A 16,143-nucleotide genomic window follows, 5' to 3' on the forward strand; every position below is an offset into this window, starting at 1 on the left:
GGGTGAAGGCAGGATGCTACTCAGGGCTAGGGTCGTACCTGCCTGGGCCACATGATCCGAGAGCTCTTCCATGTCTCTTTTCATGTAGTCCAGGGAGGTACATCTCAAGTCATTCACTCCAACATGGACAATGACAGAGTCGTATTTGTACTTGTTGTGGAGTGACTTGATGTTCTCCATTTTTTTTTCTACAGACCAGTGTGGCTTTTTTCTGAAATCTTGTGATCTAATGTTGAGAAGTCCAACTTTGGATTCTCTTGCTGATGTTGAGAGACTTTTCTTTTCCTTTTTAATTAATCTCTGGGTATGTGGAACATTTTTCAGTATATTTGTGTGCAAATTGTGCATTTTCTGTCTTGTACATCATTCCCATCTTGTGCCATGTCCCTTTTTCAAATTATTGTTGCAGCTTTCCTTGCCACAAGGTACCACCAGGCACAATTTAGGCCTGAGACTGTGAAGTACTGCGTTTGCATCTAATTTTTTAATGCCAACAAAAGCACTTCAGAATTGCCATATGACTCAACTCGTTTCTGAAGACTGGACTTTTTAGTAGATCTTCATCTGCAGAGGCTAGAAGTAGTCATAAAGCTGAGTGGCGCCCTGTTATAAAAGCAAGATCTATAATTGTGAGATCTGCAACTGTGAAGAATAAAGAAAAAGCTAATCACAAAACTCTCTTAATTGCTGGGGGCTGTTTCTCCACATTCCTGTTTTTTTTAAAGGATCATTGTTTATTATGCCTGTAAACACTCCTCTACATACATTCTGTGCAGTCCTTGTGGATAGTTTAGTTTCATTGTTGCAATACATTCATATCATGGTTTATATGGTTCATGGCTGGAACACATGAGCAATTTTATTCAGTTGTAACTCTTTTTTACATCAGCTTTATTATGGTATACCAACGTTAACATGACTGTGGTCTTGAGATTAGAATTATACATATTATTTACTGTACTTTTATTTATTGCTGTAGTCATGCCGAAATCTTTGGTTGTACTTTTTTAAAATCCAGAATTTACCTTTTTTAGTAATGGATTATAAATAGTTAAGAAAATTGTGCCCCAAAGCACATCTGCATCTGCCTCAGCCTGTGACCCCAATGATATTTCCAACAGGTATTAAAGGTGGTGAGATACATAATTCCCTAGTATCTGCAGAATATAGAAATATTTGAATAGGCACTGCCAGATGAAGAATCCAAATCTGCAGGGAAAAACACATACAAAGGAATTTATATCAGGGATAACCCAACTATCATTACAATCTAAAAGTCCATTTCTAATTTCCACCTGTTAATATACTTCCTAATAGAGTGCAGCTTTACACCAGTGAATATTTTGCATGTTTAATAAATGGCTTCTTTCATTTTATAGGTTCACTATTCTACTCCTAGCCAACATTCTGTCCACCTAGCCAAGTCAGTCTTATCTTTTGAGCTCAGTTTAGTGTGGATATACATAATCTGCAAGTTGTCCATACATGTTTTATTAGCAATTGGCAGTTTGAATTTGGATTTTTCATTCATGGGAAGGGAAGATGATTCTCACTAAGTTGATTCCAGAAGTGGAGTTCTTTAATTTTTGTTAGTCTTGCTTCCAGTTTTTCCCTAACATAATTTTCCTTATGCTATCCAGCCAGGATTTAGTATTAATAGAGTTAGATGCCCATTGGGTTACTTTTAAGAGATTATTTCACTTCTGCAATATATATCAGTAATAGTTCTCAACCTTCTATCCCCAAAATGTGGAACCCTAGCCCTCATAATGTGGAACAAATGGGCAAAAATGTGGAACACTTGCTAATTATTTACTAACAAGTTCAACTAGGAAGGTCATAGGGTGGCCAAAATATGCTGGTTTTACTTATAAAAAGATCTTTTTAATGAATTAATATGATTAATTTCTATGTACCATGGAGATCAGTTAAGAAAATTCCTAACACAGAATGTCTGCTGGAGCCTTTCAATGTAGAACTTCGAGGAACATGATCTTTTTAATACCCTAAATGAGGTATGTTCCCCATAATGAGGCACACTTGAGAGGTATGAAACAATGACAACCTCATGTCACTGAACGGGCTGCTAAAATAACTAGTGCTATCGTAGCCATTCACTGTAGTCCTGACTGTTTACTGTATTCACTGAGGATAGTAAAGCAATATTGTGCGTTTCACATTTAATAATGGCACATTGTTGTTTGAATTAAAGAGAGACGAATGTGTGAAGGGAGGTGGGGAAGAGAATAGTCAATTCATTACAGCTGTGGGAAGGCATTTCCATCCTCCCCAGTCTTTCATGGCCAGAATAAACCTGTGACCACAGCAGCATCCTGCCCGTAGATCTTCAAGATCATTAACCCAGAAACCTTGACTGCCAGCAGTTTCAGAGAGACCATTATCAGCCCGGGGGTGGGTCACAGCACTGTAGACTGTTTCACCAACTGCCTATCTTTAGAGGTGGTTGGGGAAGTTGCTGCCTTTCTCCTTGCACCAGCTTTCTCCGAGGAGATTTTGTGGTATTTGAATCTCCAGAATGCCTGCCCCATTGCAGAAGGCTCCAAGTGCTTAAGATGATTACTTTATTTCTGTTTACAAGACGGTCCTAACCAGTCTCACCCCCCCCCTTCAGTTTTAACTAACCACCAAGGATGTTTCCTGAAGTGCATTTGAATAGTAATAACACATCTTACACGTGGCATCAGAGTGTCTCCCTAGAGTGTCTCCCTATTCACAGGACTGGTTGCTCATTGCAGCTTCCAGAAATAATGATGTCCCAGAATTGGGGTGCTTCTTCCATTTGTTTTACTCCTTGGGAGTAACACTGAACTTTGCAAAGTTTTCAGACAGCTCAGAGGCTGAACTTCATAGGGTGTCCCCTAGAGACAAGACTTGGACATTTTTCCTTAGGGAAGATACAAAGCTTTGTGGTGGTGGTAGTTTATTTCCTGCTAACAGTGCAATACTTATGTTTACAAGCTCTGGACCTGACCTCTGCTTCTACAATCATACTGACTCATACCAGGTTTCACAGGGGTCCTTCTGTGGAGCCTTTGTATTTAGTTGACAGAATAGAAAACTCCCCTATCCAGCCTATTGAAGATATCCAGAATTTGAAGTTCACCTCAGAAATAATCCACCATTCTCAGACGTCTCTTTACTGGCAGGCCCTTTTCCTTTGGCATCTTACTGGCCACAGTTCCAGCTGATGCAGATTCTGTTTTTTTTTTTTTTTTTTGGGAGGAGGGGGTAGGGTGAGTAGATTCAGAGGATAGATGTTATATGATGCATAGTCTGTCTAGGAGTCTTGTTTTACTCAAAGTAATTTTGGAAGTGAGAGCAGTCTTGCCTTCCTCTGTGTGCAAGCCTTCCAGGATGCCCTTATCCATGGAAATCTGACTATTCACTCAGGCAGTATGGTTGCGTTTTTGTATATCAGGGGGGGACGCAACCGGTTCTTAATATATTTACAAAAAAGCTTTTTTGAGTTTGGCAGGAGGGAATTCTAGAGCTTCCATTTTCTTTCAGCCACACACTTTCTATAGGAAAACCATTTGGCTACTAGTCAGTCTGACCTTGTGCCTTATGAGTGGTCTCCAGGTTGCTCTGTAGCTAGGAAGATCTTCTGCAGCTGGGCAAAGCCAAGATATTTGGAACCATATGCCAGCTTATAGAATGTAACTCCCTCTCGCAAACAGTGTAACCTGCTCAGATGACACACAGTGCTAGAGTTTCATTGTATCTTAATTGCGGTACTTTAGTGTGCAGTGTTCAGTGCCACGATTAGCAGCCTAAAGAAAGAAGAATGATTAAAATTGAGTGAGTAAAGAAAAAAAGTACTTTCTGAATTGTAATATTTTTTCTCACAGTTCAGATTGTTCTATCATGAAATTCCAAAACTATATAAAGTAAAGTATTCTAAACCGCGTACGTCGTGGCACACATGGTGTATGCCTGGTTGTGCCCTTGACTGAAATTAAGACAAACCAGTCTAAGACCTACTTTCAGTAACAACAAATGGTGAAATTAATTCTCCCTCTTTCCACCACTTACTGGTTAAAGGACTTCAGAGTCAGAACATTGCATTAAATAAGCTACTCATTATAGATTCATAGGTACTTATTAGGCTGCTGGTATTTGAGAATCTTAAGAAGCCAAGCCTTACATTCCCCTGGCAGTTTTTAGCCCTGTTATTTTGCATATGAATAACCCAGAAGCAGGCAGAACAAGGACGTGCTGGAAAATTCCCTCATTGCACCTATCCATGAGGGACATGGGTGTGAAACAAGGGGGTGAATTTGCAGTTTACCATCCATTCATGCAGATTTCATTCTGATAGAGTAAGAGAAGTACTTTGTATTATGTGGAGTGGAAGACGATTCCAATAAGGAGAGATGCTCTGAGAAAAGTATCTCTTACTCCAACATGTTTGATTTATGTTGCAGAGATCGAGATCCCTTGAACAGGTGTTTCATGCTACCACTGGACTTGCAATTGTGTAATAGGTCAGACAGGAGAGGCTTCGTGCGCAAGGCAGAGATTACTACTTAGTAACCATTTTGATACTGAGAAACAGGACAAGGTTTTGAGATGGTTTGCATTATAGTGTTTGTAAATTAGACCCTTGATTTTTTTTTAGTGAAAAAAAGTGTTGTGGTCACTCCAGTTGTGAAGTTTTTGAAGAAATACTTGTACTGAATGGGACAGTATGTCATTTAGTCCTAGTGAAACATGCAAGTGTTCCTCTAGGATCAGCCAGGTTATGTCTCTAAGAATCTCCAGTTACCTTGTTTACGTCTGCATTCCTATAGTAATTGCAAAACCATGGTGCGTGTAATTTTCTGGAAGCTACTTGACCTCTGTTTTGTACATATAGAGACATAAGTGTTGTCCCATTTCCTTACACTGTGTAAACTAGAAGAGGATTCAGATTTCCAGTTTTGGTGATGTTTAGGTTGACAGTCACAGTTTCACTTAGGAAGTCACTGCTGATGTATTTTGTGTTTATATACTAAGAGTGATGGTGCTGCGGTAGCGTTGTCTCCTCACAGTAAGACGCTGTCCAATTCGATTCTCAGCTAGAGCGTCTTCTGTGTGGAGATATGCGGGAATGGGTGTACCTTCATTGAAGGTTGTGCGTCAGGGCTGGTAAAAATCAACTACCAATCATTAGCGGACCAGAGTTCCGCTGTGGCAACCCGTAACCGGGAAAAGCCGAAAGACACAAACAAACAATACTAAGAGTGATGCACTGTGTGTGGGCTTTTTTCCATTGTTGTGCAGTTATTAAGTTAGTACAGGGAAGGGGATACAAGGGACTTTATCCCCTCCCAATAAAATGCTTAATGCTGTGGCTTGAGGACTTCATCTGCCCATTCTTTTCCTGGAAAGAGGCATGTATGGGGTGACTGGGAGTGGACCAGTCTGCTGAACTAAGTGGATTCTTTCCCCGAAATTCCAAAGTCTGTCACCCTTCATGCTGCACAGTAGCTGTCTACCTGAGTGCAGCATACATGACTTCCCTAACATGCAACATAACTTGGATTGTTTTGTGTAAAACACCATTTGCCAGCATACACTTGTACAGTTTGGGCTCCAGAAATGTAACTCTTTGTCCTCTCCCTAGGTTTTATCCAAGTGGTGAGCCAGAGCTGTCTCCCTCTCTCTAAGATGGGTGAACTGGCAGAGGCTGCTCACTGCTATTTTCCCCTGATCCACCCCTCCAGCACCTATGCCTCTAATTGATCATGAGACATCAGTCAAGTTTTATTCCACTTCACCATGGTGGGAGGACAGTGAGGTGAAGCTTTGACCATTTTGTTTTCCTTGTTGAGGCTTCAGCTAGTTGAAACTCTCTGGAAATGTATGGAAACATAGGGGTGGAATCAGTTTTAATTTTTTCTGAAAATATTTCAACAGTCCAGAAATGGAAACAGAATTGCCTGTTCTCGTAAGAAAGCTTACAGCCAAACAAACTGAAATACTGCTTGCAGAATGAATTTGGACTGAACTATTGATGACATACTGTGGATTGTTTCCAAAACTATTTTCAATGACAATAACATTTATTGTGTTTATTGTGACCTCTAAAATGCGGTTTAGGATTTAAAATCAAAATGAATGAACATTTATTTGTAGTATGAGTTTAAAACCTGATTTTGTCTAAAGGACCAGAATGCAGCCTTTTGAAGTACGCTGCAACCTATTTGAGGTAAATCGATACAACACTGGGTAAGAGATGGCATCTAACAAAAATCAAAATATCATTGCAAAAGATACACTGACACTGTTTCCTAGAGATGGTCTAAAAAAAGTAGGATATCACAGTACTCAAATTGTTAATCATGGAAGAGGGATGCAGTGCTCACTACAGTGTAGTCTGTGTTCCCATAAAATTGTATCAAGGAGGCAAAAGCCTTAGCTGTAAAACAAAATCTCATGAGTTTGGTAACTGGTAGTTCCCTTCTGGCTATTTTGTTGTTTAGCAAACAAGGAAATAATAATAAACAATCACTAATTCAAGGACATAAGTACTGCAGTAAAGATCAAAATATGATGGTAAACATGACCCATGTTCATAGATTGGGTTTCAAAGTATGCAAAACAGTTTGCACTGCTTTACATTAATAAGACTATAATATTTCATAGATCCCCTCTCCCAGCTGCCAATAAGTACCACTCTGTGCTTCTAGGCAGTGCAGTTCATATTGCTGCAGTAGTCCATTGGTGACATCTCTGTAAATTTGCTTCCCATCATGTTGCCTTGGTACAAGACTTTCATAGCACTGATATCTGTGAATCCCATACTGTGCAAGTTCTTTTCAGTGCAGGGCTCCAGATGAGTAAGTGTGCATGCCAATGCATTTCAGTGATGACAGTCTGCACAAGGTGAAGCAGAGCTAGGTCACCTTGCTCAGTTTAGTGTAGGCAAGTTGAGGTGTTTGTAAATGGGAGCGTATATGTGTATGATCACTGGAACTTTCTGTGTGTGTGTGTGTTTCACTGGGTGTCTGTGAATGAATACCTGCCGTGAGAATGTGTTTGTGTGTCTACCTGCCTTTCTCTAAGAATAGTAGATAGGCAGCTTCACTGTGTATTTGTTTTAGATGCTGAATGGAATGATTCATAGTCCACATTTCCAGGTAATAAGATGATGTCTTTGTGGGATTATGCATGATTGTGAATTCATTAGAGGCATAGCAGCGCAACTGAGCACATTCGTGCAGGGCGAATTGCACTGCTGCACTTGCTGCTTCTGTGAATACTGGCCCATATGTTTAATCGGTTTTGTGGTGTATCGGATCTTTAAGAGCTATAACATCTCTCTCCACCCACTTCTGTACTACTGTAGGTGCTACAGAGAGATGCAAGGCAGTCCATGAGACCACAAGCAGAGAGGCAGAAGAGATCCTCGCTACCTTTTCTCCCACCAAGCAGAAAGACTGACCTGTCTAGTTATTTTGTGTTATCTAGTATCTGAAATGAGTGAAAAGATATCTCATCTCTAGCAAAGTTATGATAGTGTTATGATACTGTTTATACAGTGCACACCGTGTATGTGTGTGATATAGTACATCATAACAGATGTAATGCTGGCTCTTTTTTGGTTTGTTCCTGTTTTTCTGCAGGGAATTTCTCACTGCTCTAGGACCAGAAAAAGTACGTTCAACAAACAGCAACTGTGAAATAGTAACAGAAGTAAAGCATGATCGTTCAGAACCCATTGTAGATGTTGCATTTGGTAGGTAGCAGATTGTAATACTCTATTGTTAAAATGTTTCAGGGATTACTTTTTATTATACCACCTTTAACTTGATTGTGTTTGCTTCTGTATTTTTGTTGCATATACTTCATTCTAACATGAGCTGATCAGGGTCATAAAGCATAGTACAGTGGCTTAAGGCAACATATTGTACCATAGGTTAATGCAGCCAGTTATATATAAGCTTAAGCCAGATGGTTTAGTGGTTAAGGTCTTCGCCTCCAATGCACAAGGTTCGATCCTGACCTCCGACTAATGCCTGTTTGGAGTTTGCATGTTCTCTCTGTGTCTCCGTGGGGTTTCTCCCATGTCCGAAAAACATGCTGAGTGTTTCCATCTCAAACTCACCAATGAATGGAGCTGTGGGCAGCAGCACAGACTCTACATGGTGCCCAGTGGGGGGAAGAGTTGCAAAAAGACCAACCGCTTTGGGCATCTATTGTGGTGCGCAGTATCCTCAAGATAGGAGAACATGGATCATAAACTGCACGCCGTGACAGGGCTAGCCACTCGACGGTGTAAAATATGGCTCTAGGTGATTCGGTCATGTTGACTGTCACCAAAAAAAAAAAAATGGGCATGGGTAGTTACCGGTGATAAGTGGGTTGAGGACCCGGCCTACTAGCTGACCCACGCCAAGGACCCATGCTAATGGTGGGAGGGGGGATATGTGCCCCTATTTGCCAGTGTGTGCCTGCCATAAAAGCCCAGCAGCCCTGGGTCAATAGGCTACTGGCTGGCCGGTGTCTAGTTGCCTAGCCTGGGTTACCTGGGATCGCTCTGTTGAGTGAAAGCTGGACATAAAACCAACCAACCTGCCAAACATGAACTGAGAATTGCTACGCTTAATGTAGGTTCACTGACAGGATACAGCTTAGAAGTGGATGACATGATGATACGGAGGAGGCTGGACATCCTATGTATCCAAGAGACGAGATGGTAGGGCAGTGCAACAAAGCCACTTGGCTTGGGATCCAGACTCTACTACTCAGGTGGTGGACAGGCTAGAAATGGTGTAGAAATTGTGGTGAGACAGAGGCTTCAGAAGTCAGTGAGGGATATCATCAGAATTAATGACAGACTCATGGCAATCAGACTCCAGTGTAATGATAGGACAGTATTCATAATCTCAGCCTATGCCCCACAGCAGGGTTGTGATAGTGAGGAAAAGAGTGTATTCAGACAGCAGTTGCGGGACCTACTAGATAAAGCAGGACAACATGAATTGGTGTTGATAATGGGTGACTTAAATGCACATATCGGGACAGACAGAACGGGATATGAGGACTGCCTGGGTCCACATGGGTGGAGCAATAGGAATAAAGAAGGAGAAGCCATTCTAGACTTCTATCTAGTAAATGGCTTGATAGTAGCCAACACATGGTTCAGAAAGAGAGACCGTCACAAGATCACATACAAGAGTAGCCAACATGCAACTCAGGTAGACTTCCTCCTAGTAAGGAAAAGGCACTGGGGTCGAATCCATGATTGCAAGGTCATCCCCAGTGAAACCGTTGGTTCACAGCATAAACCAGTAGTTGCCACAATCAGCTGCAAGCAGTGGTCAGAGAAGGCTCTAAGGTCAACAAAGACCAGGCTGAAGACCTGGAAGTTGACTGGAGAGAAAGTACAGCAGTTCAAGGAATTACTCAGGTCTCTAGCACCCCAAGAAGAGGAGGAAATAGGTGGAGTTGAAGAAGAGTGGCAGCGCCTAAAAACTGCATGTGTTAGGACTACAGAAAAGATATGTGGCCCAGCCAGGTATGGAAATAAGGTACATAAGGAAGGCTGGTGGTGGAATGCAGAAGTGCAGGAAGTATTCAAAAGAAAGGAGGAGTGCAGGAAGAAGTGGGAGATTGAAAAGACTGACCAAGCTAGGAAGGACTACTGGTTGGCTAACAAAGAAACTAAGAAAGAAGTTGCAATAACAAAGAATAGGGCATCAGAGGCACTCTATCAGCTTCTGGAAAGTGACTCAGTAAGGGGCACAAAGAAACTATACCAGGTTGCAAGGCAAAGACAGAAAGATAAAGAAGATAGTCAGACACCCTTCATAAGGGATTCCAGCAACAACCTGCTTACCAGTCCACAGGACATCAAAGGCAGATGGAAGGAGTATTTCCAGCAGCTTCTGAATGAAGAAAACCCCACAGAAGCGGTACTGCCCCAGAAACAGCCTACAATGAGAGTAGAAGAGGAGCCCAGCTTAGAAGAAGTAAGAACAGCACTAAGGAAAATGAAGTCAGGGAAAGCAGCAGGCTCAGATGAGGTCACAGCAGATATGATAAAGATGCTGGGTGAGCTAGGGGAGAAATGGCTCCCGAGGGTACTAATTGCAGTGTGGAGAAAAAGGCGTATCCCAGATGACTGGAGAATAAGCATACTCGTGCCAGTGTACAAGAATAAAGGGGACATCCACAACTGTGGACAGTACAGGGGCATCAAACTCCTACCACATTGCATGAAAGTTCTGGAGAGGGTGATTGATAAACGGATACGCAGAAGTAGAATTAAAATAGTAGAATGTAAGATGGGAGATGAACAGTTCGGATTCAGATCAGGATGCAGCACAATTGAGCCGATGTTTGCATTGAGACAGATACTTGAGAAGAAACAAGAGAAGACGAGAGAGTCAAACTGGGCTTTCCTAGACTTGGAGAAAGCATATGACAAGGTCCCAAGAAAGCTGATCTGGGCAGTACTGTGGTGGTTTGAAGTCCCAGAAACATTGGTAGAATTAGTACAGGCTATGTACAAGGACCCAGTGACTCAAGTACGAACAGTGTTTGGCCTCACTGAGGGGTTCCCAGTGGGAGTGGGTGTACACCAGGGTTCATCTCTGAGCCCACTGCTGTTCATACTGGTAATGGACTACATCAGCAAACAGGTTGGAGGGGTCAGAGCAACAAAGCTGCTGTATGCAGACGATGTGGCAGTGCAGGCAGACTCTGATCTAGAACTTCAGCAAAGGATAGGAGAATGGAATGCAAATCTGAAGGCACATGGGATGAAACTAAGCACAGATAAGACAGTGGTAATGGCAGCAGATTGGGGAAATCAGAAGAAGCTGAGAACAGAGATAGATGGGAAGATAGTGGAACAGGTAAACAGCTTCAAGTATCTGGGAGGGGTAGTTGAGGAGAAGGGTAGTCTGAATGAAGAGGTCAAAGCTAGAATCAGAGGGGCTGCAGCCAACTGGCATAGAGTATCAGGTGTAGTCTATGACAGAAGAATGCCAAAGAAGTTGAAAAGTAAGGTGTACAAGACAGTGGTGTGACCAGTACTACTGTATGGTACAGAAACCTGGGCAGTAAAGGCAGAACAGTTGAAGAAGCTAGAGGTGATGGAAATGAAGTGCCTGAGAAAGGTGGCAGGATGCACACTGCGGGACAGGCGAAGAAATGAGGACATAAGAGCAGAAGCCAAAGTAGCTCCAATTGCAGAAAAGATCAAAGAGAACAGATTACGATGGTATGGGCACATGTGTAGAAAAGCAGAAGACAATCTGGTGAGGGAGATTTGGGACAGACAGGAAGAAGGTAAGAGGAAGCGAGGGCGTCCAGCAAAGAGGTGGATGGATTGTGTGAAAGAAGATCTGCGACAGTCAGGCATGAGTGTTGAAGAAGGCAGGAGAGTGGCACTGAATCTAGAGAGTTGGCGACAGTTAATTTGATACCCCGACCCCATGTAAATGGGAAAAAGGGGGATGATGACGATGATGATTATGTATAAGCTGCATTGTTTAGTATGGTTTTAATATCTGCAGTGTGAGCATACTTACTATACAGCGTGTAGCAAATAGAGTAATCCAGATCAGAAACATCACAGGTCACCCTTGTAAATAGATTCATATTAATCTGACTGAAAAAGACTTCAGCAGTGGATGAGTATTGGTAGTTCTTATGCTGATATTCCCTGCTTGGTGCATTTATGGACCTTTTCTTATTCCTCTGCTTGTGACATGAGCCTTCTGCTAGTAGTTGCCTTGCTGTAGTCATGCATCAATTGGGAAGAACATGCACAGCTATGTGTCATCCGTCATTTTTTTTCTTTCTGCTCACACAGTTTGGACTTTGATCTTGATACTCATTATGCAGCAGTTTCTACAGTCGACACTTAGGAAGCTGAAACTTTTCAAGTTTTCCTGTGATCACAAGATAGTGAATCCTGACACTTACCTTGGCTCAATCACTGTTGCTTAAGCATATGTCATGACACCAATGCTGTAAGTATTAGAACTTCAACCTGGTCTAGCTCTGTCATCTGAACGTAACTGATATGGGTGAATAACACAATGACCAGCAGGGGGATCCTGTGCACACTCCCGAGCTGGTTTTGGAGAAGTTTGAAGGTAAATTATTAATCTCATATAATATCCTGACATGAGGCATCCTTGCATACCCCACTTTCTGCAGTTAACCTTAACTAGTGGAAAGGTGAGCGTGCACTGTTTACTGGCTGACAATGATAGGTTCTTGAGAGATTTACTGCTGGCAGGTGGCTTTGAGGAGTGTGTGTTATGGTGTCCTCACCACCTCCCCAGCACTGTGGATCAGGAGATCAGCATGTCTTACCTGCTTTTTTGAAGTGGTCCCTTTAGTCTTCCAACATTAACTTACTGTTTTTAGTAAAAAACACTGAATCTTATCTACAGGCCTCTCTGAGTCTTACAGAACTCATTCTCCAGGATATGATAGACTGTCTTTGGTCTTCCTGTGCTGGTAGGTCTAGCAGCATTAGCAGTGGTGTTAGATGTACATCAGATTTTTGGTGTGCAATGGAAACTGTTTTTGAAGATGCACATCTTTAGGGCAGATGAGTCGATGCCATTGCATCTGTGCCTCATGTCTTTACCTCCCATATTTATCTGTTGCATTTGGAACCCCTTTTGTGTTAGATAAAAACAGGCTTTTCCATAGAGGAACTAGGATAAGAGCTTCCTCTGTCCAAGAGCCCTGGGAGGAGTAGTATGTTCTTGTTGTTGTCTCTCAAATGCAGAAAGATAATGAGTTTTCTCTTAACTATATCTTCTCACTTGAAAATCCCTCCAGCTGATGGAAGTCAACCAAGAGCTGACCTGTGGCTCCTTTGCCTTCTACTCAGAAATGTCCCCGTAATTGTGTGTGCAAACTAGATGAGAATCCTTGGATCTTTCCACCCATGGATCCTGCTTTTAAGGATTCAATTTGCATGGCTTAAAAGCCCAGGATTCTGGTACTTCCACTCCAGATAAGACATTTTCTCTGTATACTCTGATGGAATGGAGTGACATATTCTGTAAATGTCTTAAGGCATATCTCTGTATTTGTGATGTCAGCATAGATCCCAAAGACCAGATCACATGTCAACCTTACTCCCTAGTATGGAGTCCAAAGCTTTGTACAAGCTTGGAAAGAAGAGGTTTTACTGTGCCACAGTGAGGCTTAGGTCTTCTACTCAGTGGGGGGGCAAACTAGATATGGTGTGGGAGAGGGTTTTGAAAAGACAATGAAGAATGTCATCATAATTAGTGACAGACTTATGGCAATCGGATTCCAGTGTAATAATAGTGTAGTATTCAGAATCTCAGCCTGTGCCCCACAGGAGGGTTGTGATTACAAGGAAAAGAATGCATTCAAAAGCAGGACAGCATGAGCTGTTGTCGATAATAGGAGACCTGAATGCTTCTTTCAGGAAAGACAAAACAGGATATCAGGGCTGCCTAAGTCCATGATGATGGGGTAATAGGAATAAGGAAGGAGAGCCATTCTAATCTTCTGTCTGGCATAGGGCTTGATGGGCCTGAGTATGATACACAAAATCATACTCGGAGGCTCTAAATAAAAACCTGCAAAAGCATCAGAGACCTCCAAAGCAGACACCCAAACAACCTGCACCTCCCATCACAAACCAGACAACACATAAAACACAAAATCAGTGTGCCGAACAATCACAGCCCTTAAGGCGAAATAACATACCTAACACACTAGTAATAGGTGACTCTATAGTCAGGCACACTGACGTCCCACTCACTAGGCTGGACAAGCAGAAGGTTACTGTTAGCTGCCTGTCAGGAGCCAGAATCTGCCACATAACACAAGCACTCAGGTCACTTCAGAACAAGTACAAATATGACTCTGTCATTGTTCATGTTGGTGTGAATGACCTGAGATGTACCTCCCTGGACTACAAGAAAAGAGACATGGAAAAGCTCTCTGATCATGTAGCCCTGGCTGGTATGACCCCGACTAGGCTTTCGAATACTGGCCAAGGCTCTTGCTGCCCCAGTAGTGCCTTTTTAGGCAAGGCTCAAAAGTCAAACCCACCTCTGTAAACATCACAACTAACAAAAAACTACTCAACGCCAGGAGTTTAAATCTCAAAATGCACGCGCTCGAAGCATTCCTCAGTATGGAGAATGTTGACATCTGTGCAGTAACTGAAACCTGGTTCAAGGCTGCAGAGAGCACCCCAGCACTACCGGGCTACAACTCATACCACACGTTTCGGCCATAGAACACAGACCGAAACACAAAAGGAGGGGGTGTATCCATATTCATCAAGGATACCTACACCTCCAGGTTAGTGGTGCAGCATGATACCCCTGAGATCATCCATGTGCAACTAACATCAGGCAAATCTTCAGTGCAAATTGTGGTCTGCTACAGATCACCCTCCATGATCCAGGACCACCACTCCCCCTTTCTGGAGACAATGGAAAACATGAAGGTCCTACCGAACACCCTGATATTGGGCGATTTCAATTACCCTACCATTCACTGGGAAAACTACTCGAGTACTAACCCCCAGGCCCAGTGCTTCCTGGAATTCATCAACTCAAACACCCTGGATCAGCTGGTAAACTCCCCTACCAGAGGTGAAATCATATTGGAACTGGTCATCACCAACATGGGCAACAGGTGTTCCACACCCCGGGTCAACCCGTCACTGGTTAGATCAGACCATAAACTAATCACTCTGGATGTCCACACCCCACCACCACCCCCAACTAAGGAAACCACAGTAAAAAACTTTTCTAAAGCAAACTTCACCTTACTCAAGACAGATGTGGTAGGTTTCACAGCCCCCACGCTAAAGGATAATTCTGCCTAAGATGCAGAAACCTTTACAAATGCACTCTGTGAGCACCTACAAGGATGCATGGATCATGCCATCCCTGGCAAAACCAAGACTCACTCCTCTAAGAGAAGGAAACCAGTTTGGTGGACCCCTGCCATAAACAGACTATACAATAGAAGGAGGAAACTAGTTCAGAAAAAAAGCAAATCCCAAGAAGGAAAGACATCCCCGATGAGTATCAGTAAGAAACTGAGGTCCCTCATGAAATCATCCAAGGCTAACTTCGAAAGAAAAATAGCCAAGGATTCAAAAGATAACCACAAAGCCTTCTTTAGCTATGTTAAGAATCTAAGTGGCAGCTCGCAGATATGCACTGAACTAGTGCAAAATAGCACAAAATATACTGAACCTACTGATATTGCCAACATCCTGGCAGATAGATTCAGTGCAAACTTCACTCCCTCTCACCTCCAAAAGGGCCCACAACAATACCGGAAAAGTGTAGTGTCCCAAAAATCACAGCTGTACAGGTGAAAACAGCCCTTTCAAAAGCCAAAAACACAGGGTCAGTGGGACCAGATGGTGCCCCAGGCTGCGTCTTGCATGAACTACAGAACAAACTAACCCCCCACCTAAACATGCTGTTCAAACTCAGCCTCTCCACAGGCTACGTGCCCATAGAATGGTGCACAGCAATGGTTATTCCTCTCCACAAAGGAGGGACCACAACTGACCCTGGTAACTATCGCCCCATAAGCCTGACTAGCCTGGTCTGCAAGGCTATGGAGCACATCATCATGGAACTCATTAACAAAGACATTGGAAACGTCCAAACACTTGACCCGACTCAGTTAGGCTTTGTTAAGGGCAGATCATGCCTAATAAACCTGGTTGACTTCTTCGAGGCAGTCACCAAGGCCATAGACGAGGGAAAGGTTGTTCACACAGCCTACCTTGACCTCGCCAGGGCTTTCGACACCATTCCCCACTCGGGTATTGCAGAAAAACTCACCAGCCTGAACATAAACCCCTATGTCATGAGATGGGTTGCCAACTGGCTTACAGACAGAACTCACATGGTAAGAATAGTGGGCTCCAGGTCCAACTCTAAACCAGTCACAAGTGGTGTCCCGCAATGCTCAGTCCTGGGACCCCTACTGTTCGGCATATACTTCTCAGAAGTACAGGCAAACACAGAAGGACTATAGCTAACCAAGTTTGCCGATGACTGCAAGCTGGGAGTCATAATTGACTCTCCGGCTGACATGGACATCCTCCAAAAGGGCCTTACTGAGACGGACACCTGGTGTCAACATCATGGC

The 16,143-nt window shown here is 42.9% G+C and overlaps 1 protein-coding gene across 1 annotated transcript in view; it reads left to right on the plus strand.

Moving 5' to 3' along the window:
- MRPL53 (mitochondrial ribosomal protein L53) overlaps positions 1-16,143 on the plus strand; it is a 240,915-nt gene that overhangs the window by 161,539 nt on the left and 63,233 nt on the right. The window contains exon 2 of the mRNA XM_044065770.1: positions 7,629-7,741. Coding sequence (XP_043921705.1) covers positions 7,629-7,741 — 113 coding nt within the window. The remainder of the gene's footprint in view (positions 1-7,628; positions 7,742-16,143) is intronic.

Source organism: Protopterus annectens, chromosome 3.part0, assembly GCF_019279795.1.
Source record: "Protopterus annectens isolate FY-2018-M chromosome 3.part0, PAN1.0, whole genome shotgun sequence".
In the NCBI taxonomy this organism is placed as follows: domain Eukaryota; kingdom Metazoa; phylum Chordata; order Ceratodontiformes; family Protopteridae; genus Protopterus; species Protopterus annectens.